The sequence below is a fragment of the Carcharhinus amblyrhynchos genome, chromosome 3 (assembly GCF_965287045.1).
Source record: "Carcharhinus amblyrhynchos chromosome 3, sCarAmb.v2.hapA, whole genome shotgun sequence".
NCBI lineage: Eukaryota > Metazoa > Chordata > Chondrichthyes > Carcharhiniformes > Carcharhinidae > Carcharhinus > Carcharhinus amblyrhynchos.
The window spans coordinates 51,566,206-51,581,851 of record NC_137326.1 but is presented as its reverse complement, the minus strand read 5'-3'; the positions used below and the strand labels follow the sequence as shown (position 1 = coordinate 51,581,851).

Below are 15,646 nucleotides of genomic sequence, written 5' to 3'. Positions count from 1 at the left end.
TCATGTCTATACCAGTTCTCCAAGTGGGCATTATGACTTAATGCCATTGTTCTGCCTTTTCCCTGTTACCCTGCACACGGATTTATCCATGATGTGAAAATGCCGCGTTGGACTAGGGTAGCGCAGTAACAAGTCTCACAACACTAGGTTAAAGTCCAACAGGTTTATTTGGTAGTACAAGCTTTCGGAGCACTACTACTCACCTGATGAATGGGCAGCACTCCGAAAGCTCATGCTACCGAATAAACCTGTTGGACTTTAACCTGATGTTGTGAGACTTCTTGCTATTGATTCATCTGTTGATAATTTGAATAGACACAGCCAATAGATAATCAGTCAATAAATAAAAGGTGAACTACTTTTTCTCCATTTCATAGAGGTACCACTCCTTCCATACCTCTCATCTCAAATAAAGGAAAAGCATATCTATGAAGCATGGAGTTTGGAACTTCTCCATTGAATGGAGGCAACAGCTGGCCTTTAATATATATCAATTCTCCTCCAATATGATTTCAGTTAAACAAGTGACAAATGGTGATTCTGAACCAAAATACATCCATCTATACTGAAAGACACTGGATATTTTTATTTTATTAATCAGTGAACTTTCTTAAGGTTTGTAAATATGTAGTTGGATGCAACAAGCACTTATCAGGCTGCATAAATATCTGCTGAAAGCACTCACTATTCCAGGATCTAGCACACAAGGATACATCCACTTTCTTTTCCCCATCACCAATGGTCTTGAGCCTCTTGCATCTGCTCCATTCATCCTTGCACCCAAAAGCAAGCTCATGGATTTCTTTATCTCTAAGATTGAGACCATCTGTTCCTCTGCCTCCCACCTGATGCACTTCCCTTTACCCACCAATCCGAACTTTCTCACTCCCTGTCTTCCTCCATTATCTCTTCCTGTGTCCACTTCTACCCTTATTGAGCTCTTCTTATCTCTCAGATCCATCCAGTGTTCCTTTGATTCCATTCCCATGAAACTGTTTCCCTTCCTGGTCCCATGCCAGCTGCCATTAAATAGTTCCATTTCTTTAAGTACTGTCCCTCACACTTTTGAAATCATCATTAGTACCTGCCACCACTCCCCTCCACACCCGCCCACCCCACACCCCCCCCCCCACCCCCGCCAATCAAAAAAATGTTATTGTCAACCGTTCTGCTCTACCATCCCACCTCTAGCCTTGCTGTCCTCTCTATGTTCTTTGAATGCTTCTTTTCAATGCATGTATGAATTCCCCAATCAGTACTCTGCAGCAGACCATAAATAGTGGAATGGTTTTTACCAACAACACAAATTATATCTTCTATGATTGTGGTGCATAATCCCACAGAACTCCTACAGTGCAGGAGGAGGTCATTCAGCCCATCAAGTCTGCACCAACTCTCTGAAAGAGCATCTTACCCAGGCCCAGCCATCCACCTTACCCCTCTAACCGTAAACATTTTTACCATGTCTATTCCGCCTAACTTGCACATCTTTGGAATGTGGGACAAACCTGGAGGAAATCCATGTAGACAAGGGGAGAACGTGCAATCTCCACACAGTCACCCAAGGCTGGAATCTCACCTGGTCACTGGCGCTGTGAGGCAGCAGTACTAAGTGCCTTGCTACCATGCTGCCGCCTCATCCTAATGATTTACTTCGTGCTTCTCCAATACTCTCTTCCTTTATCCAGCTGAGATGAATTGCCTTCACTTGGTTCTCCTTTTACCTATCCAAACAAGCAAGGTCTTTCCAAAAATGATATTGCTTCCCACCCTCCAAAGACCTAAATTGCTTCTTAGTGTCAGGGGAAGTAGCTGGATAAACATGTTGGGCTATGGGGATTGGAGATGGGTGGGATTGTGGTCAGGGCAGCTTGATGGGCCAAATGGCTTCTTTTTGCACTGTCGGGATTCTATGATTCTATCTATCCAAGGTGCCGTTGGCCTGCTTGTCAGTCTCCATTCTGCCACTAGGCCATTTTCCTGCAAACACCAGGTAGCCAAACAAAGTTATTAATGGCCTATTGAGACCTATTGTTGTAAGCCAACTGGGGTTTTTCACAGAAGTGGGCTCTGAGCAGTAGATGGGGGACAGCAGTCCAAGCAGACTTATAGGCCCTCCTGGACTAATGTGAAACAAAGGCTGCCCTGTGAAAGGCTGCCCTTGCACAATAATGGCAAGACTTCTGAATTTGTTTTCTAATTTAAAGTTGGAGATAGGACTCATTCATTTTGGGATGGTCACAGTCACACATAGCTGTCAGGGCATTCTATTGCTGTTTCCAAGTTGGGAGGTCTCCTATTGGCTCTTCAGCATCAGAAGTCAGTAAGGACGACAAGCCAACTCTCTGGTCACTAAACGGCCAATTTGGGTTAAATCAGATGAGTGACTGTTTCTTACAGAGTGTTTCTGACTGCCATTGGAGCCTGTCACAGTGCCCTGAAGGCCACAGAGAAAATCATGCAACTAAACTCTGAAATTTCTGCCTTTCCATCTCTTCTCCTTTTAGGACCTTCCTTATAATCTTCTTCTTACATCAAGCTTCTCATCATCCTTCCAAATCGTTCCACCTTTGATGCAGTGTCAGCTTTTGTTTCAATATGTTTAAAGTTTATTTATTAGTGTCACAAGTAACGCTGCAATGAAGTTACTGTGAAAATCCCCCTCATCGGCACACTATGGCACCTGTTCGGGTACTCAGGGAGAATTTAGCATGGCCAATGCACCTAACCACGTCTTTCAGACTGTGGGAGGAAACCAGAACACCCAGAGGAAACCCTCACAGACACCGGGAGAATGTGCAGACTCCGCACAGACAGTGACCCAAGCTGGGAATTAAACCTGGGTCCCTGGCACTGTGAGGCAACAATGCTAATCACTGTGCCACCGTGTCACCCTGTGAAGTACACTGCCTCTGATGCACATTGGGACTTTTTCTGTTTTAAATTGCTTTCTAAATGCAGGCTGTTGTTATTGCTGAGGCAAGATTTGAGCATTTTAAAGTTATTCACGAAACCATGGAAAGGTTGATCAGATCTTTCTCTTTTTCCTATTTATGCAAGCCAATAACATCATTGAATTGGATTCCTTCACAAATTGGCAGTCCATTTGGCAGCTTTCTATACAGCCTACATTTATCCCCTTTTGTTATCAAACCTATCAAAACTGTCAATCAATGCTTACTGGATTTCTCTGTGTTCCGTGTTAACTACAGGGACCAAAAATAGAACTTGGCTTCAATGTTTTCAATTCAATAAATTTAATTTTCTTTTACAATTAATTCCATTGTTGGGATTTTGAAAAAATTATCTTTCCTTCTCAACAGTGCTGACACTTCATTACTGAGGAATTGAAACTTGATCCTGGCCAGTTGCACAAGTTTTAAGTTGTTAGAAGCTAACTTCAGACGTGAGCTACTAGATGATGCTGAATGGTCTGGTAGTTGGAGGTGGGTGGAGAGCAGGTGGGTCAGTAATTTTCTGCAGTTATACTGTCCATGAGGAAAAATTGTGAAATCTCCAGACATATTTTGTGTAGTAGACTCCTCTGTTTATTCAGTGGTTAGTATTGTTGCCTCAGTGCCAGGGACCCAGGTTCAATTCTGGCCTTGAGTGACTGTGTGGAGTTTGCATGTTTTCCCTGTGCTTACAAACGTTTCCTCCAGGTGCAGCGGTTTCCAAAGATGTGCAGGTTAGGTGGATTGGCCATGCTAAATTGCCCCTTAGTGTCCCAAGATATGTGGGGTTATGGGGATAGAACCTGATTGTGATGCTCTGTTGGACAGTCAGTGCAGACTCGATGTCCCTTATGGCTTCCTTCTGCACTGTGGGGATTCTATTATTTGGCAGCCTGATTTATTTTGTGATATTCAGGAGCAGGCAGAGAATAAAAGCATATCTCTGGCATCTATCGTAGTGAAGCTATGGAAAGAATGCTGTTTGAAATCTGACTGCTAAAACTTAGTCTTTTCAGAATCAACAGGTTTTTTGTTAGCCACCATGTATTGTATTGATACATCAATACTAGGAATCTTTGCATTTGCCAATTTAAGTGAACTAATTCACCTTTTCCAAGTTGTATCCATTCAACCAATCCATTAAGCACTGTATCTTTACAAATCTAAGAGCCTGATGATTTTTCCTCCCTTGTCTCTTGAAAGTGTTGATTCCCAAGCTGCTGAATGGCTCTGAGAATAGTTATCTCCTACTACCTTGCCTAACATCATATGTGAGTATTGATGGTGATTTCATTGGAAAGTAAATTGGATATGGCGTAAAACCAGCGTTGTACCCAATCTTGTCAGTTTTCCGATAAGTAATTTAGCTTGAAATTGCCCCCTCTGTGAAAGATGGCCTCTTTTTCTTCCTGACAATTTCTTTTTCACAGTAAAAAGTCTGACAACACCAGGTTTAAGTCCAACCGATTTATTTGATAGTAAACTCACTAGCTTTCGAGGTTTCCCTCTTCTTCAGGTGAATGGAGAGTTCTGGCCTCAGACAGAACGTATAAAGCACAGACAGTTTACAGATTACTGATTAGAATGCGAATCTTTACACCTAACCTGCTGTTCAAGTCCTAAAGTGGCCAACAATGTGAGTGGAAGGAGCACTGATCACAGGTTAAAGAGATGTGTATTGTTTCCAGACAGTGCAGTAAGTGAGGTTTTGCAAACCCAGGCAAGTCACGGGGGTTACAGATAGTGTGACATGAACCCAAGATCCCTGTTGAGACCGTCCTCATGCGTGTGGAACTTGGCTATCAGTCTCTGTTCAGCGACTCTGCGCTGTCATGTGTCGTGAAGGCCTCCTTGGAGAATGCTTACCCGAAGGTCAGAGGCTGAATGCCCGTGACCACTGAAGTGTTCGCCAACAGGAAGGGAACAGTCTTGCCTGGTGATTGTCGAGCGATGTTCATTCATCTGTTGTCGTAGTGTCTGCATGGTTTCCCCAGTGTACCATGCTTCGGGACATCCTTGCAACGTATCAGGTAGACAACATTGGCCGAGTTGCAAGAGTATTTACCGTGTACCTGGTGGATGGTATTCTCACGTGTGATGATGGTATCCATGTCAATGATCCGGCATGTCTTGCAGAGGTTGCTGTGGCAAGGTTGTGTGGTATTGTGGTCACTGTTCTCCTGAAGACTGGGTAGTTTGCTGTGAACAATGGTCTGTTTGAGGTTGCGTGGTTGTCCGAAGGCAAGAAGTGGGGGTGTGGGGATGGCCCTGGTGAGATGTTCATCTTCATCAATGATATGTTGAAGACTCCGGAGAAGATGTCATAGCTTCTCCGCTCCGGGGAAGTACTGGACGACGAAGGGTACTCTGTCCACCGTGTCCCGTGTTTGTCTTCTGAGGAGATCGGTGCAGTTTTTTGCTGTGGCTCATCGGAACTGTCGATCTATGAGTCGAGCGCCATATCCTGTTCTTATGAGGGCATCTTTCAGCGTCTGGAGGTGTCTGTCACGATCCTCCTCATCTGAGCAAATCCTGTGTATACGGCGGCTTGTCCATAGGGGATGGCTTCTTTAACATGTTTAGGGTGGAAGCTGGAGAAGTGGAGCATTGTGAGATTGTCTGTGGGCTTACGGTACAGTGAGGTGCTGAGGTGACCGTCCTTGATGGAGATGCGTGTGTCCAAGAATGCAACTGATTCTGGGGAATAGTCCATGGTGAGTCTGATGGTGGGGTGGAATTTGTTGATATCATCATATAGTTGTTTCAGTGATTGTTCACCATAAGGCCAAAGGAAGAAAATGTCATCGATGTATCTTCAACATATCATTGATGAAGACAAACATCTCGCCAGGGCCATCCCCACACCCCCACTTCTTGCCTTCAGACAACCACGCAACCTCAAACAGACCATTGTTCACAGCAAACTACCCAGCCTTCAGGAGAACGGTGACCACAATACCACACAACCTTGCCACAGCAACCTCTGCAAGACATGCTGGATCATCGACATGGATACCATCATCACACGTGAGAATACCTTCCACCAGGTACACGGTAAATACTCTTGCAACTCGGCCAATGTTGTCTACCTGATACGTTGCAAGAAAGGATGTCCCGAAGCATGGTACATTGGGGAGACCATGCAGACACTATGTCAACGGATAAATGAACATCACTCGACAATCACCAGGCAAGACTGTTCCCTTCCTGTTGGCGAACACTTCAGTGGTCATGGGCATTCAGCCTCTGACCTTCGGGTAAGCATTCTCCAAGGCAGCCTTCACGACACATGACAGCGTAGAGTCGCTGAGCAAAGACTGATAGCCAAGTTCCGCACACAAGAGGACGGTCTCAACAGGGATCTTGGGTTCATGTCACACTATCTGTAACCCCCGTGACTTGCCTGGGTTTGCAAAACCTCACTTACTGTACTGTCTGGAGACAATACACATTTCTTTAACCTGTGATCAGTGCTCCTTCCACTCACGTTGTCGGCCACTTTAGGACTTGAACAGCAGGTTAGGTGTAAAGATTTGCATTCTAATCAGTAATCTGTAAACTGTCTGTGCTTTATATGCTCTGTCTGAGGCCAGAACTCTCCATTCACCTGAAGAAGAGGGAAACCTCGAAAGCTAGTGAGTTTACTATCAAATAAATCGGTTGGACTTAAACCTGGTGTTGTCAGACATTTTACTGTGTTTACCCCAGTCCAATGCCGGCATCTCCACATCAAGTTCTTTTTCCCCAGAAAGCATCAACTTCTGGCTGGAGTACAGTTCTATTCAGTTATATTTGGCACCTCATCCCTTGCTAACAGACTGTTATCCAGGTGTGATTCTTGACAACTAGCATTAATAGACCCAAACCTGCATGATCCATTCTTCACTGGGCTGTTCGCATGTCCTTCCAATCAAGATTGGACACGTCAAGTGATATGCTTCCATGTGACCTAGGGTAGCCCTGGTCTGCTGTAGAATAAGTAATATCATCCAGGTGAAACCATGGTTCAGCCACTTGCTGGCTAAAATTGCTGAATCATTAATTAGAGCGGGAAATTTAAGCATCATGAGCACAAGATAGTTGAGATGATAAAGACCATTGTCACAGTTTTGACTACTTCATGCATTTTTATTTTCCTTCAAGCAATCAACTTTAATAGGCAAGTGCACACCTTTTGCAGATCACAAAATTCACCTTGTGAGTTTATCAGGAATGTTGTGAAACCAGGTGAACAATGAGCTCTGTGCTTATATATTGCACTGCACTGATTTTTTTTAAAAGCACTGAAGCATTAAGTAGCACAGGCTAAAAACTAATTAGGTGTACTGTGAGAAAGTAAGATTATACAGAAGCAGAAATAAGCCAGCAAAGGAAAATAGAATCACTGACTTTTAAGACTGCTTTATGATATGAAAGTGACAGCAAGCCTTTGAGCTTTTTATGCAAACACACCATTGGGCTGACAGAATTCTGTGCACCATAGTGACATATATGTGATAGGTGTGTAAAGCAAACTAAGCAAAAGCATGTCAAATTTTTACACCGCTTCAGACAGTTCCTGCCTACGAGCTGTCACTCAAGATAGATTTCGAAGGTATTGGGGCAGCCTTGCAGATGACAAACTAAAGCAATTTATACAACTAGAAGACAAAGCAAAACTATCAGAACTGTGCTGGCAGGGTCCCATGGTAAAGCAGCCATTGAAATAATGGTGTGATCATTTCCAAACAGCAGTTGTCAATTCAGCTTGCTGGCATGTTTGCATTTAACCTTTCAGGGGTGCGGAATGAGAGCAAATGCATTGAGTCTAAATAGGGACAGCTGACAGCCTGTGTTGTTCATATTCATTGTTCCCACCACTTGGGTGGGCTTTTGCATACATGGCACTCACTAGGCAACAGCAACAGCCTGGACCTAAATGTCCATATATATTTAATTGGAACCTACAAATTAGCCCATGCTTTGATATCATAAGTTAATTAGCAGAATTCAACAATTATTGCGCCAAATTCCTGATGCAGTTTCAAGTGCTGACACCTTCCAACAGCAGTTTGTGTTCATTTACAAACGACAAATTTCTTTCTGCCAACAGTTTACACCAGCCAGTTTCAATTTGGCTGAGGCTACATTTTGTTGAGAAAGATGTAACATTCATATCTGAACCACAGTGGCTCTTGATAAGTTGCTTGCTGCCACATTTTTCTGGATCAATAGTCTAACTGGAGTCCACTGAATACATGCATCACAAAATGCATTACTTTCCTGAACTTTGTACCAGTTAATCATTCCAAGATCGAGTCCTAGTCGCATTTAATCCCATATTAAATAGTGGATATTAATTCATTATTTAAAAATGATCAGGTGAGCTGCTAATGCACTAGTAATTTGTGTAACTTTGCATGTTTAGCTAGCTACAGCTCAGTGGCAGGTCTCTTGCCTCAGTCAGAATGCTGTGAGTTTGAATCCTGTTTCAGAGACTTGAGCACAATACATAAACTGACATTTCATTGTTGAGTGAAGAGCTGGCCCAGCCACAGTGGGCTGAATGATCTACTTGTGCTGTGACATTCTATAACTTCACACAAGACGATTGCCCCAACATCTAATACCACCAGAATTCCAGCATTATACAAGACTGCTTCCTTCTCATCAAAAATTATTAGCGAGAACTAGATCCTGCAGATTTGATGATTGTAATAAATAAACAATTGAACATGTCAAGTAGCTGAAAAATCAAATTTTCTTCTCAGTCTCTGTCTAAACATAATCACGCTCTTAGGAACAGAATCCCAAATGGCAATAACACTAAAAGTTGACAATCATTTTTACATTACAACATTCTGTGAAATATTTAAACGATGCTAAACTGTTAAAAGTTTTTTCGAACCTATGCTAAATGTCATATTTAATTTTGAATAGTTTCAAAATCCTTCTGAGGAAAATTATGAAAGAGATGGTTTCTCAATCTAGCTCCAATTACACCTTGAATGCCTCACAATATAGCTTTATTTTGCTTTTTGCTGGAGATAACATTGATGTTCATGCCTCATGAATGTCAGGCAATGACCATCTCCAACAAGAGAGAATCTAACCATCTTACCATTCAACGGCATTACCATCATCAAATCTCCCTCTATCAACACCCTGGGGGTTACTGAACTGGACTAGCCATGTAACAACTCTGATTACAAGAGGAGGTTAAAGGCTGAGAATTCTGCAGTGAGTAGCTTACCTTCTGACTCCCACAATCTGCAAGGCAGAAGTCAGCAGTATAATGATATACTGTCCACTTGTCTGGATGAGTGTGGCTCCAAGAACATTCAAGAAGCATGACACCATCCACGACAAATGACCCCATTTGATTGGCACTCCATTCACAACCTTAAACATTCACTCTCTCCACCACCAATGCACAGTGGCAGCAGTGTGTACCATCTACCAGATGCACTGCAGCAACTTCCCAAAGCTCCTTAGGCAGCACCTTCTAAACCCACAATCTCCAGCATCTCAGAGGACGAGGGCAGCAGATGCACAGGAACACCACCACCTGCAAGTTCCTCTCCAAGTCACTCACCATCCTGACTTGGAATTATATTGCTGTTCTTTCAAAGTTCTGGAATTCCCTTCTTAACAACACTATGGGAACTGCAGTGGTTCAAGAATGCAGCCCAGCACCATCTCAAGGACAGTTGGGAATGGCAAATAAATACCGGCCCAGCCAATGCCTCCCAAGCTACATGAAGGAATTTTAAAAACATAGTCAGAATTACAGGAAGCCACATAACCTATTCAACATAATTTCTAGTAGGTGTCAAGAATTGCATCTGTGCTCCAGGTTTATTTTGATGCTAGTGGACACAGGTACCCAGATCCAGTAAAAGGAAAGTACTTTCATTTCTATAGCAAGTTTTACAATCTCAGGGTGCCTTAAAAATGTTTTACTGGCAATTGTGTACTTTTGAGGTGTAAACACTGTTATTTTGTAGGAAAAGTAGCAACCAGTTCGCAAATGGAAAACTCCCACAAAGATTCATGAGGACATTACCAGAAATAATACTCTTATCGAGAAAGGCTGAAAATGGAGGGAGACAAAAACATAGGAGCAGGAGTAGACCATTCAGCCTCTTGATTTTGCTGTGCCATTCAATGGCTCATCTATCTCAGTGGCAGTTTTGAGTGCTTTTTCTGCATCCCTTGATGTCATTGGTATCTAGAAAACTATCGACTTCTGTTTTGAACTCCATGATTGAGTGCTCACAGCCCTCTGGGGTAGAGAACTCCAAATACTTATCACGTCTAAAAGAAGAAATTCTTCATTTTCTCTGAAATGGCCAATGTCTTAACGTGAGACTGTGTCCTGTGGTTTGCAAACCTCTCACCCCACACTCAGGGGAAACATCCTTCCTGCATCTACCCTGTCAAGCTCTAAGAATTTTGTACACTTTAGTGAGGTTACCTCTAGCATGAACTCTTCCCCGTCTTTCTTACATAATTTCTCACATGCTTGCCCACTCATACCGGCCAGCCTTTCTCACCACCCCCAACTCCAGCTCTGCAATTTCTCTCCACTAGACTTTGTAACCAGCATTTTAGTTCTGGGCAACTGTAGTCTCTTCTCCCCAACCCCCACAGTTCCTCCCTCATCTTTCTCTCATACATATTCTTATCATGAGCCATGATATGAAAAGCTCATTGGCTGGCTCAGTGTAGAGATATCCAATCTTTTGGAGCTAGAATCCAGATGAGCACATGAAAACCACCAAGTGGAGTGCACACAAGATGATTCATGAGCAACATGAACTCTCATTGACGGAAGCAATCAAGACCTCCACAGTCCAGGAAAAATCGGATCTTCTCGATATCAGAAATGGGAAAACTTTAACTTTTGCTATCCCTTTTTTCCACTCAGACTGCTCTTCCCCGCATCATCCTCCTGACCTTTCTCGATCTTCGGTCTTTCTTGATGAGTATATTAGTTCAGTTCTGGTATCCTCTCTCAGGATTTTTTTTCAGCACCTTCTCCAGTGCTTCTGGATTTCTCTTTCCACAATATGGAGACTGGACCTATTCACAGTACTCCAACCTGTGATTTAATCCAGCTTCTATGCACGCTGAAAGTAACCTCTTCGCTTTTCAGTTTTAAACTCTACAAATGAACTCTGCTGCTTGGTTTGTTTTGTAGTCAATGGCCTTATTAATCTTCGTTGTTACTTTTTAATCATTTGTGTATCTAAGAATGCAGCAGATTGTCTCTTTGTGTGAATACGTGAACCTTTTGTAAACAATTAACTTTGCAAAGTTCACCAGTGGGCTTTTGCACCCAACCAGCTCTGATCCGGTAACCACTGGATCATTGGCCATAGTTCTTCATGTTTTGATTTCATCAATTATCTGATTGGCACCAGCTCAGAGTTGGCATGGAACCTCGCTGCTGCTACCCTAGTATGTGTTCTTGAAGTGCTTCTTTTGAGATTGGATGTTTTACCTGAAATGCATAAGCTTTGAAGTGTTCACGGAACTGAACCCTCTAACCCGAACTAAGAAATACTTCTCTCTGGCTCCTTTGAACATGTATTTGAAAATGTTGCACAAAGAAAATGTTTATGTTTATGTGGGGTTAAAAATCAACTATGCAAGGTGGGATGGAGGCTTTGATGCACCCTGAGTGATGAGCACATTGATGGACCAACTGAGCTGTTCTAATCTACCAATGTGATTTGCCTTTTCATTAATTCCACTATTCCTCTGAGCAAAGGGATAAGTTTATTTGCCATGTAGTGATCAGCAATCCTACATAGTTTCACAAATGAAATGTTTTGTGTCCACCATTTTATATTATGAAAGGAGCAGTCCTCATTTTAAGCCCCAGATATTTAACCTGTACTAAACCAAAGACAGAAATTGAGGCAACCCTGGTATGTATCCCTAATTTTGCATGCATGCAAATGCAGTTTTTAAAATTTGCCCTTTTTTATTGTTGAATTCTTCTATTCATTTGGAATCTAATAAGACTGTTTAAATCATAGGAACAGGAGGAAGCCTCATCCCCTTAAGGTTACTTGGCCATTCAATTAGATCATGGGTGACCTCAGTGACACTACCCCACCTTTACGCCATATTCCTTGATTAGTTTACACAGCAAAGAATTATTGCTTTCAGGCTTGAACTCTTAATTTGTTTGAATATTCACAACCTATGAAGTTCCAGATTTTCCTTACTCTTTTTGTGGAAAAAGAATATCTTAATTCTGCCATTGAATGGCCATATGCTAATGTTAAGATTATATCCCATCATTCCTGATTTCCTCCATCAGGGGAGATAGTTTCTCTGTTTCATATCGACTCCTTTTAATGAACACTTCAATCAGATCACCATTCAGTCTTGTATGCTGGAAGGAATGCAATTTGTGCTCTGAATTTAAGCTTCTAAGCCTCTTGCATCTCGTAATCTTACAGTTTTTCCAGATTGTGTATGTAATGCTTAAGTTACTGGGGAAATTGTTACTTTTGTTTTACCAGTTAAATCTTTCCATGATTCCTGCATCACCATTTTGGTAAGTTCTGATTCTGCACGAGCATTCAACCCCCTTCTGATAACACAAAGAACGGTACAGCACAAGAAACAGGCCCTTCGGCCCTCCAAGCTTGTGCCGCACATCGGTCCAACTAGACCATACGTTTGTATCCCTCCATTCCCAGGCTGCTTATGTGACTATCCAGGTAATTCTTAAACAATGCCAGCGTGTCTGCTTCCACCACCCTACTTGGCAGCGCGTTCCAGACCCCCACCACCCTCTGCATAAAAAAAAGTCCATCTGATATTGGAGTTATACCTCACCCCTCTCACCATGAGCCTGTGACCCCTCGTGATCGTCACCTCCAACCTGGGAAAAAGCTTCCCACTATTCACCCTATCTATACCCTTCATAATTTTGTACACCTCAATTCGGTCTCCCCTCATTCCAGGGAGAACAACCCCAGTCTACCCAATCTCTCCTCATAACTAAGACCCTCCATACCAGGCAACATCCTGGTAAAATATTAGAGATTGACGGTATTATGCTTCATAAACCTGTAGTAATCACCAGGACTGACATGTGTTTGTTGGGCGAAAGAAATATCAGCTGTATACTGTTTTCTTTCCTATTTAAATAAGGGTTTGGGATATCTGCCAAAACGTGTGGAAAGGAGCGTGAGCTGCCAGTTTCATAATGAGCTGTCAGTGACTATGGGAAGATGTGTCAATCAAGTTCCAAACATTGGGCAGGTTAATGAAGGATCTTTATATATATATATATCACCTTCCTCCAATTTAGATATTATAAAAATAATTTTTGCTCAATGGGAAATCATTTCATGTCAGTCTTTTTCCCACCTTTGCAAACGCTTGCCTCCTTGATTTATAGGAACAGGAATAGGCATTCAGTTATTCGAGCCTATTCCTCCATCCACTTGGATATGCACGTGAGCGCATCTATCCATTTTGATTCCATAACTCTAAATACCTTGCTGAGCAAAATTCTGCTTGGCTCTCTGCTTCGAAATGGGATCCTGCCAGGCTTGTAAGGAAGGCGATGGGAAGGGTAGGGTAATTGATGCAGGCTCTGAGGGAACAGTTCGGATGGAAAACCTGTCACTTTGCAAACTGGCCCTACTGCCCGTCACGCGGCACTTCAGCTGGCAGCGTTCAGTCGCAGGACGGCTAGGTTGACGGCCGGATTGATGTGATGTTGCAATTTGCTATTTTAAACTTACTCGTGACCATCAGCCAGGAAAGGTCCAGAAGGTCATTGACTGTAATTTTCAATTGTTATACTCATAAACCTTGTAACCCCAGTCAGAGGAATACCCCCAGCTCAAAGGAGAGATCTAAAGTGACAGATTGTCACAAAAGAGGAAAAAATACTGGGCTTATTTGTTTAAGAGAGCTCTTTAGAGGAAGCCTCCTCTTCATTAATTTTATGACGCTGTTTAAATTCAAGTGCTGCTCTTCATCTTAAATTCCCTTCCTGGAGTCACATCTCTATTAAACTGAAGCTTCATCCAGAAAATTTAAGCCATCCACAATGAATTAGATTCCAAATCAAAGTGAACTTTAATAACTGGTCACAAACACACAAATTTGCATAAAGCAGCATATAATTTACACAAATCAAATAAACAAAGGAAGGATAGTCAGTGAATAAAATTTCAAAGAATAACTAACACAGTAGCTATTTGGGTAACCTGCTGTGTTCTGAACTATAATATATTGAGGTTAACACTGGTTCATAGGTCCTTGGAATAATCAGTCCCTGCCTTCTCTGACATAGTTTGAAATGATAGGATTTTCCTTCTGTTCACATGTTTTCTTCAGGACAGCCTAAGGTTACCAGTCTCCATGGCTTTAGTCCCTTGCCACCGTCGATGGAGCGTTATGATCAAGGAATGGGTAGGGCAATGCTTACTAGTAAACACTTACACAAATTTTTCACTCATTCAGAGTAAAAGTACACGTTACAGTCACAGTGTAGAGAAACCATGTAAGCTTAAATTAGGTCAAGCATGGTATCTGACAGGTGCCAGCATAGTCAATATAGAGTATTTCGGGAACATGCTCCTTCCTCAGCTCTGACTGACCTTACAACAACAACACATTTAATGAAATAAATTCCTCATCCAGTGAGGAAATGTCCTGAGGCATATTGATGATTTGATACTAATCTGAATCTTTGAAAAGATGGTGAAAACAGAGGCAATATGAAAGCACTGTCACATAGCTTCAAACCATCTTCAAGTGTTGTGAGCATCAGTAGTTTATGCTGCACATTTGGAACCTGACCCAAGTCTTTTGGATTAGTTCCAGTTAATAATGCTCGGCTGTTGTGTACAGTCTATACTAAAAGTGAGCTGACAGTAATGATGATGCAGGACACAGCCCCCGGCTCTAATCATTCTCATATTGTACTGTATTAAATACAGCTCCTGATTGGCACTATCCAGTTTACCTCGTTGTTTGTGCACACGCAGATGTGCATACATATATGCATACGCACACATTACCCTATGTTTGACAACAGTGGTATCCTTTGTAGCCGATATAGGTTGTAATCATCTTAACAGCAAGCAGGCTATGGAACATGCTGCCTGACTGTGTTTAGATTTTTAAATACAGCTAAGATAAATTGTAACACAACTTTCATTGCCACTGCTTGATATGGATTCAAGCAAGGGACATTAATCACTGTGGGAGTCAGGAACAAATAACAAAAGTAACGATGATAAAACTCTCCAGGGAGCAATCTTGTTCCATCTCCATGCTCATAGCCATTCGTTTATATTCCAAGGAGCTCATCACACGTTGCCAGGTGTCTCCAAACTTAAAGCTGCAAACAAAAACCTTTCACAGTACAGTATGACAGCAGCAGTGAGTTGAGGGCTGACTTGTTTTCCTCTTTTCAGATAGTCACATTGCCGTTCCTGATTTTACTGCTGTGTTTCTATGTATGCTGACCATGCAATTCAATGTTCTTTCTGCAGATGGGCCCTCCATCTGGAACAGACAAGGTGAAGAAGGGCGGATCCTACATGTGCCACAAGGTAAATTTTAAGCCTATTAAGCCACTGTCAAGTATGAAAGAGAAGCTGGTCCCAAAGCCTTTGCAAAAATAAAGTAGATTCTAATAATGTACAATAGCTCAGTCAGCATCTGGA

The 15,646-nt window shown here is 42.3% G+C and overlaps 2 protein-coding genes across 4 annotated transcripts in view; one reads left to right on the top strand and one right to left on the bottom strand.

The window, feature by feature from the left end:
- itpr1a (inositol 1,4,5-trisphosphate receptor, type 1a) overlaps positions 1-15,646 on the bottom strand; it is a 516,106-nt gene that overhangs the window by 439,765 nt on the left and 60,695 nt on the right. The gene's annotated exons all lie outside the window — the stretch shown is intronic.
- The window catches only part of sumf1 (sulfatase modifying factor 1), a 133,779-nt gene that overhangs the window by 97,366 nt on the left and 20,767 nt on the right, over positions 1-15,646 (top strand). Inside the window, exon 8 of the mRNA XM_080184022.1 lies at positions 15,473-15,532. Coding sequence (XP_080040148.1) covers positions 15,473-15,532 — 60 coding nt within the window. The remainder of the gene's footprint in view (positions 1-15,472; positions 15,533-15,646) is intronic.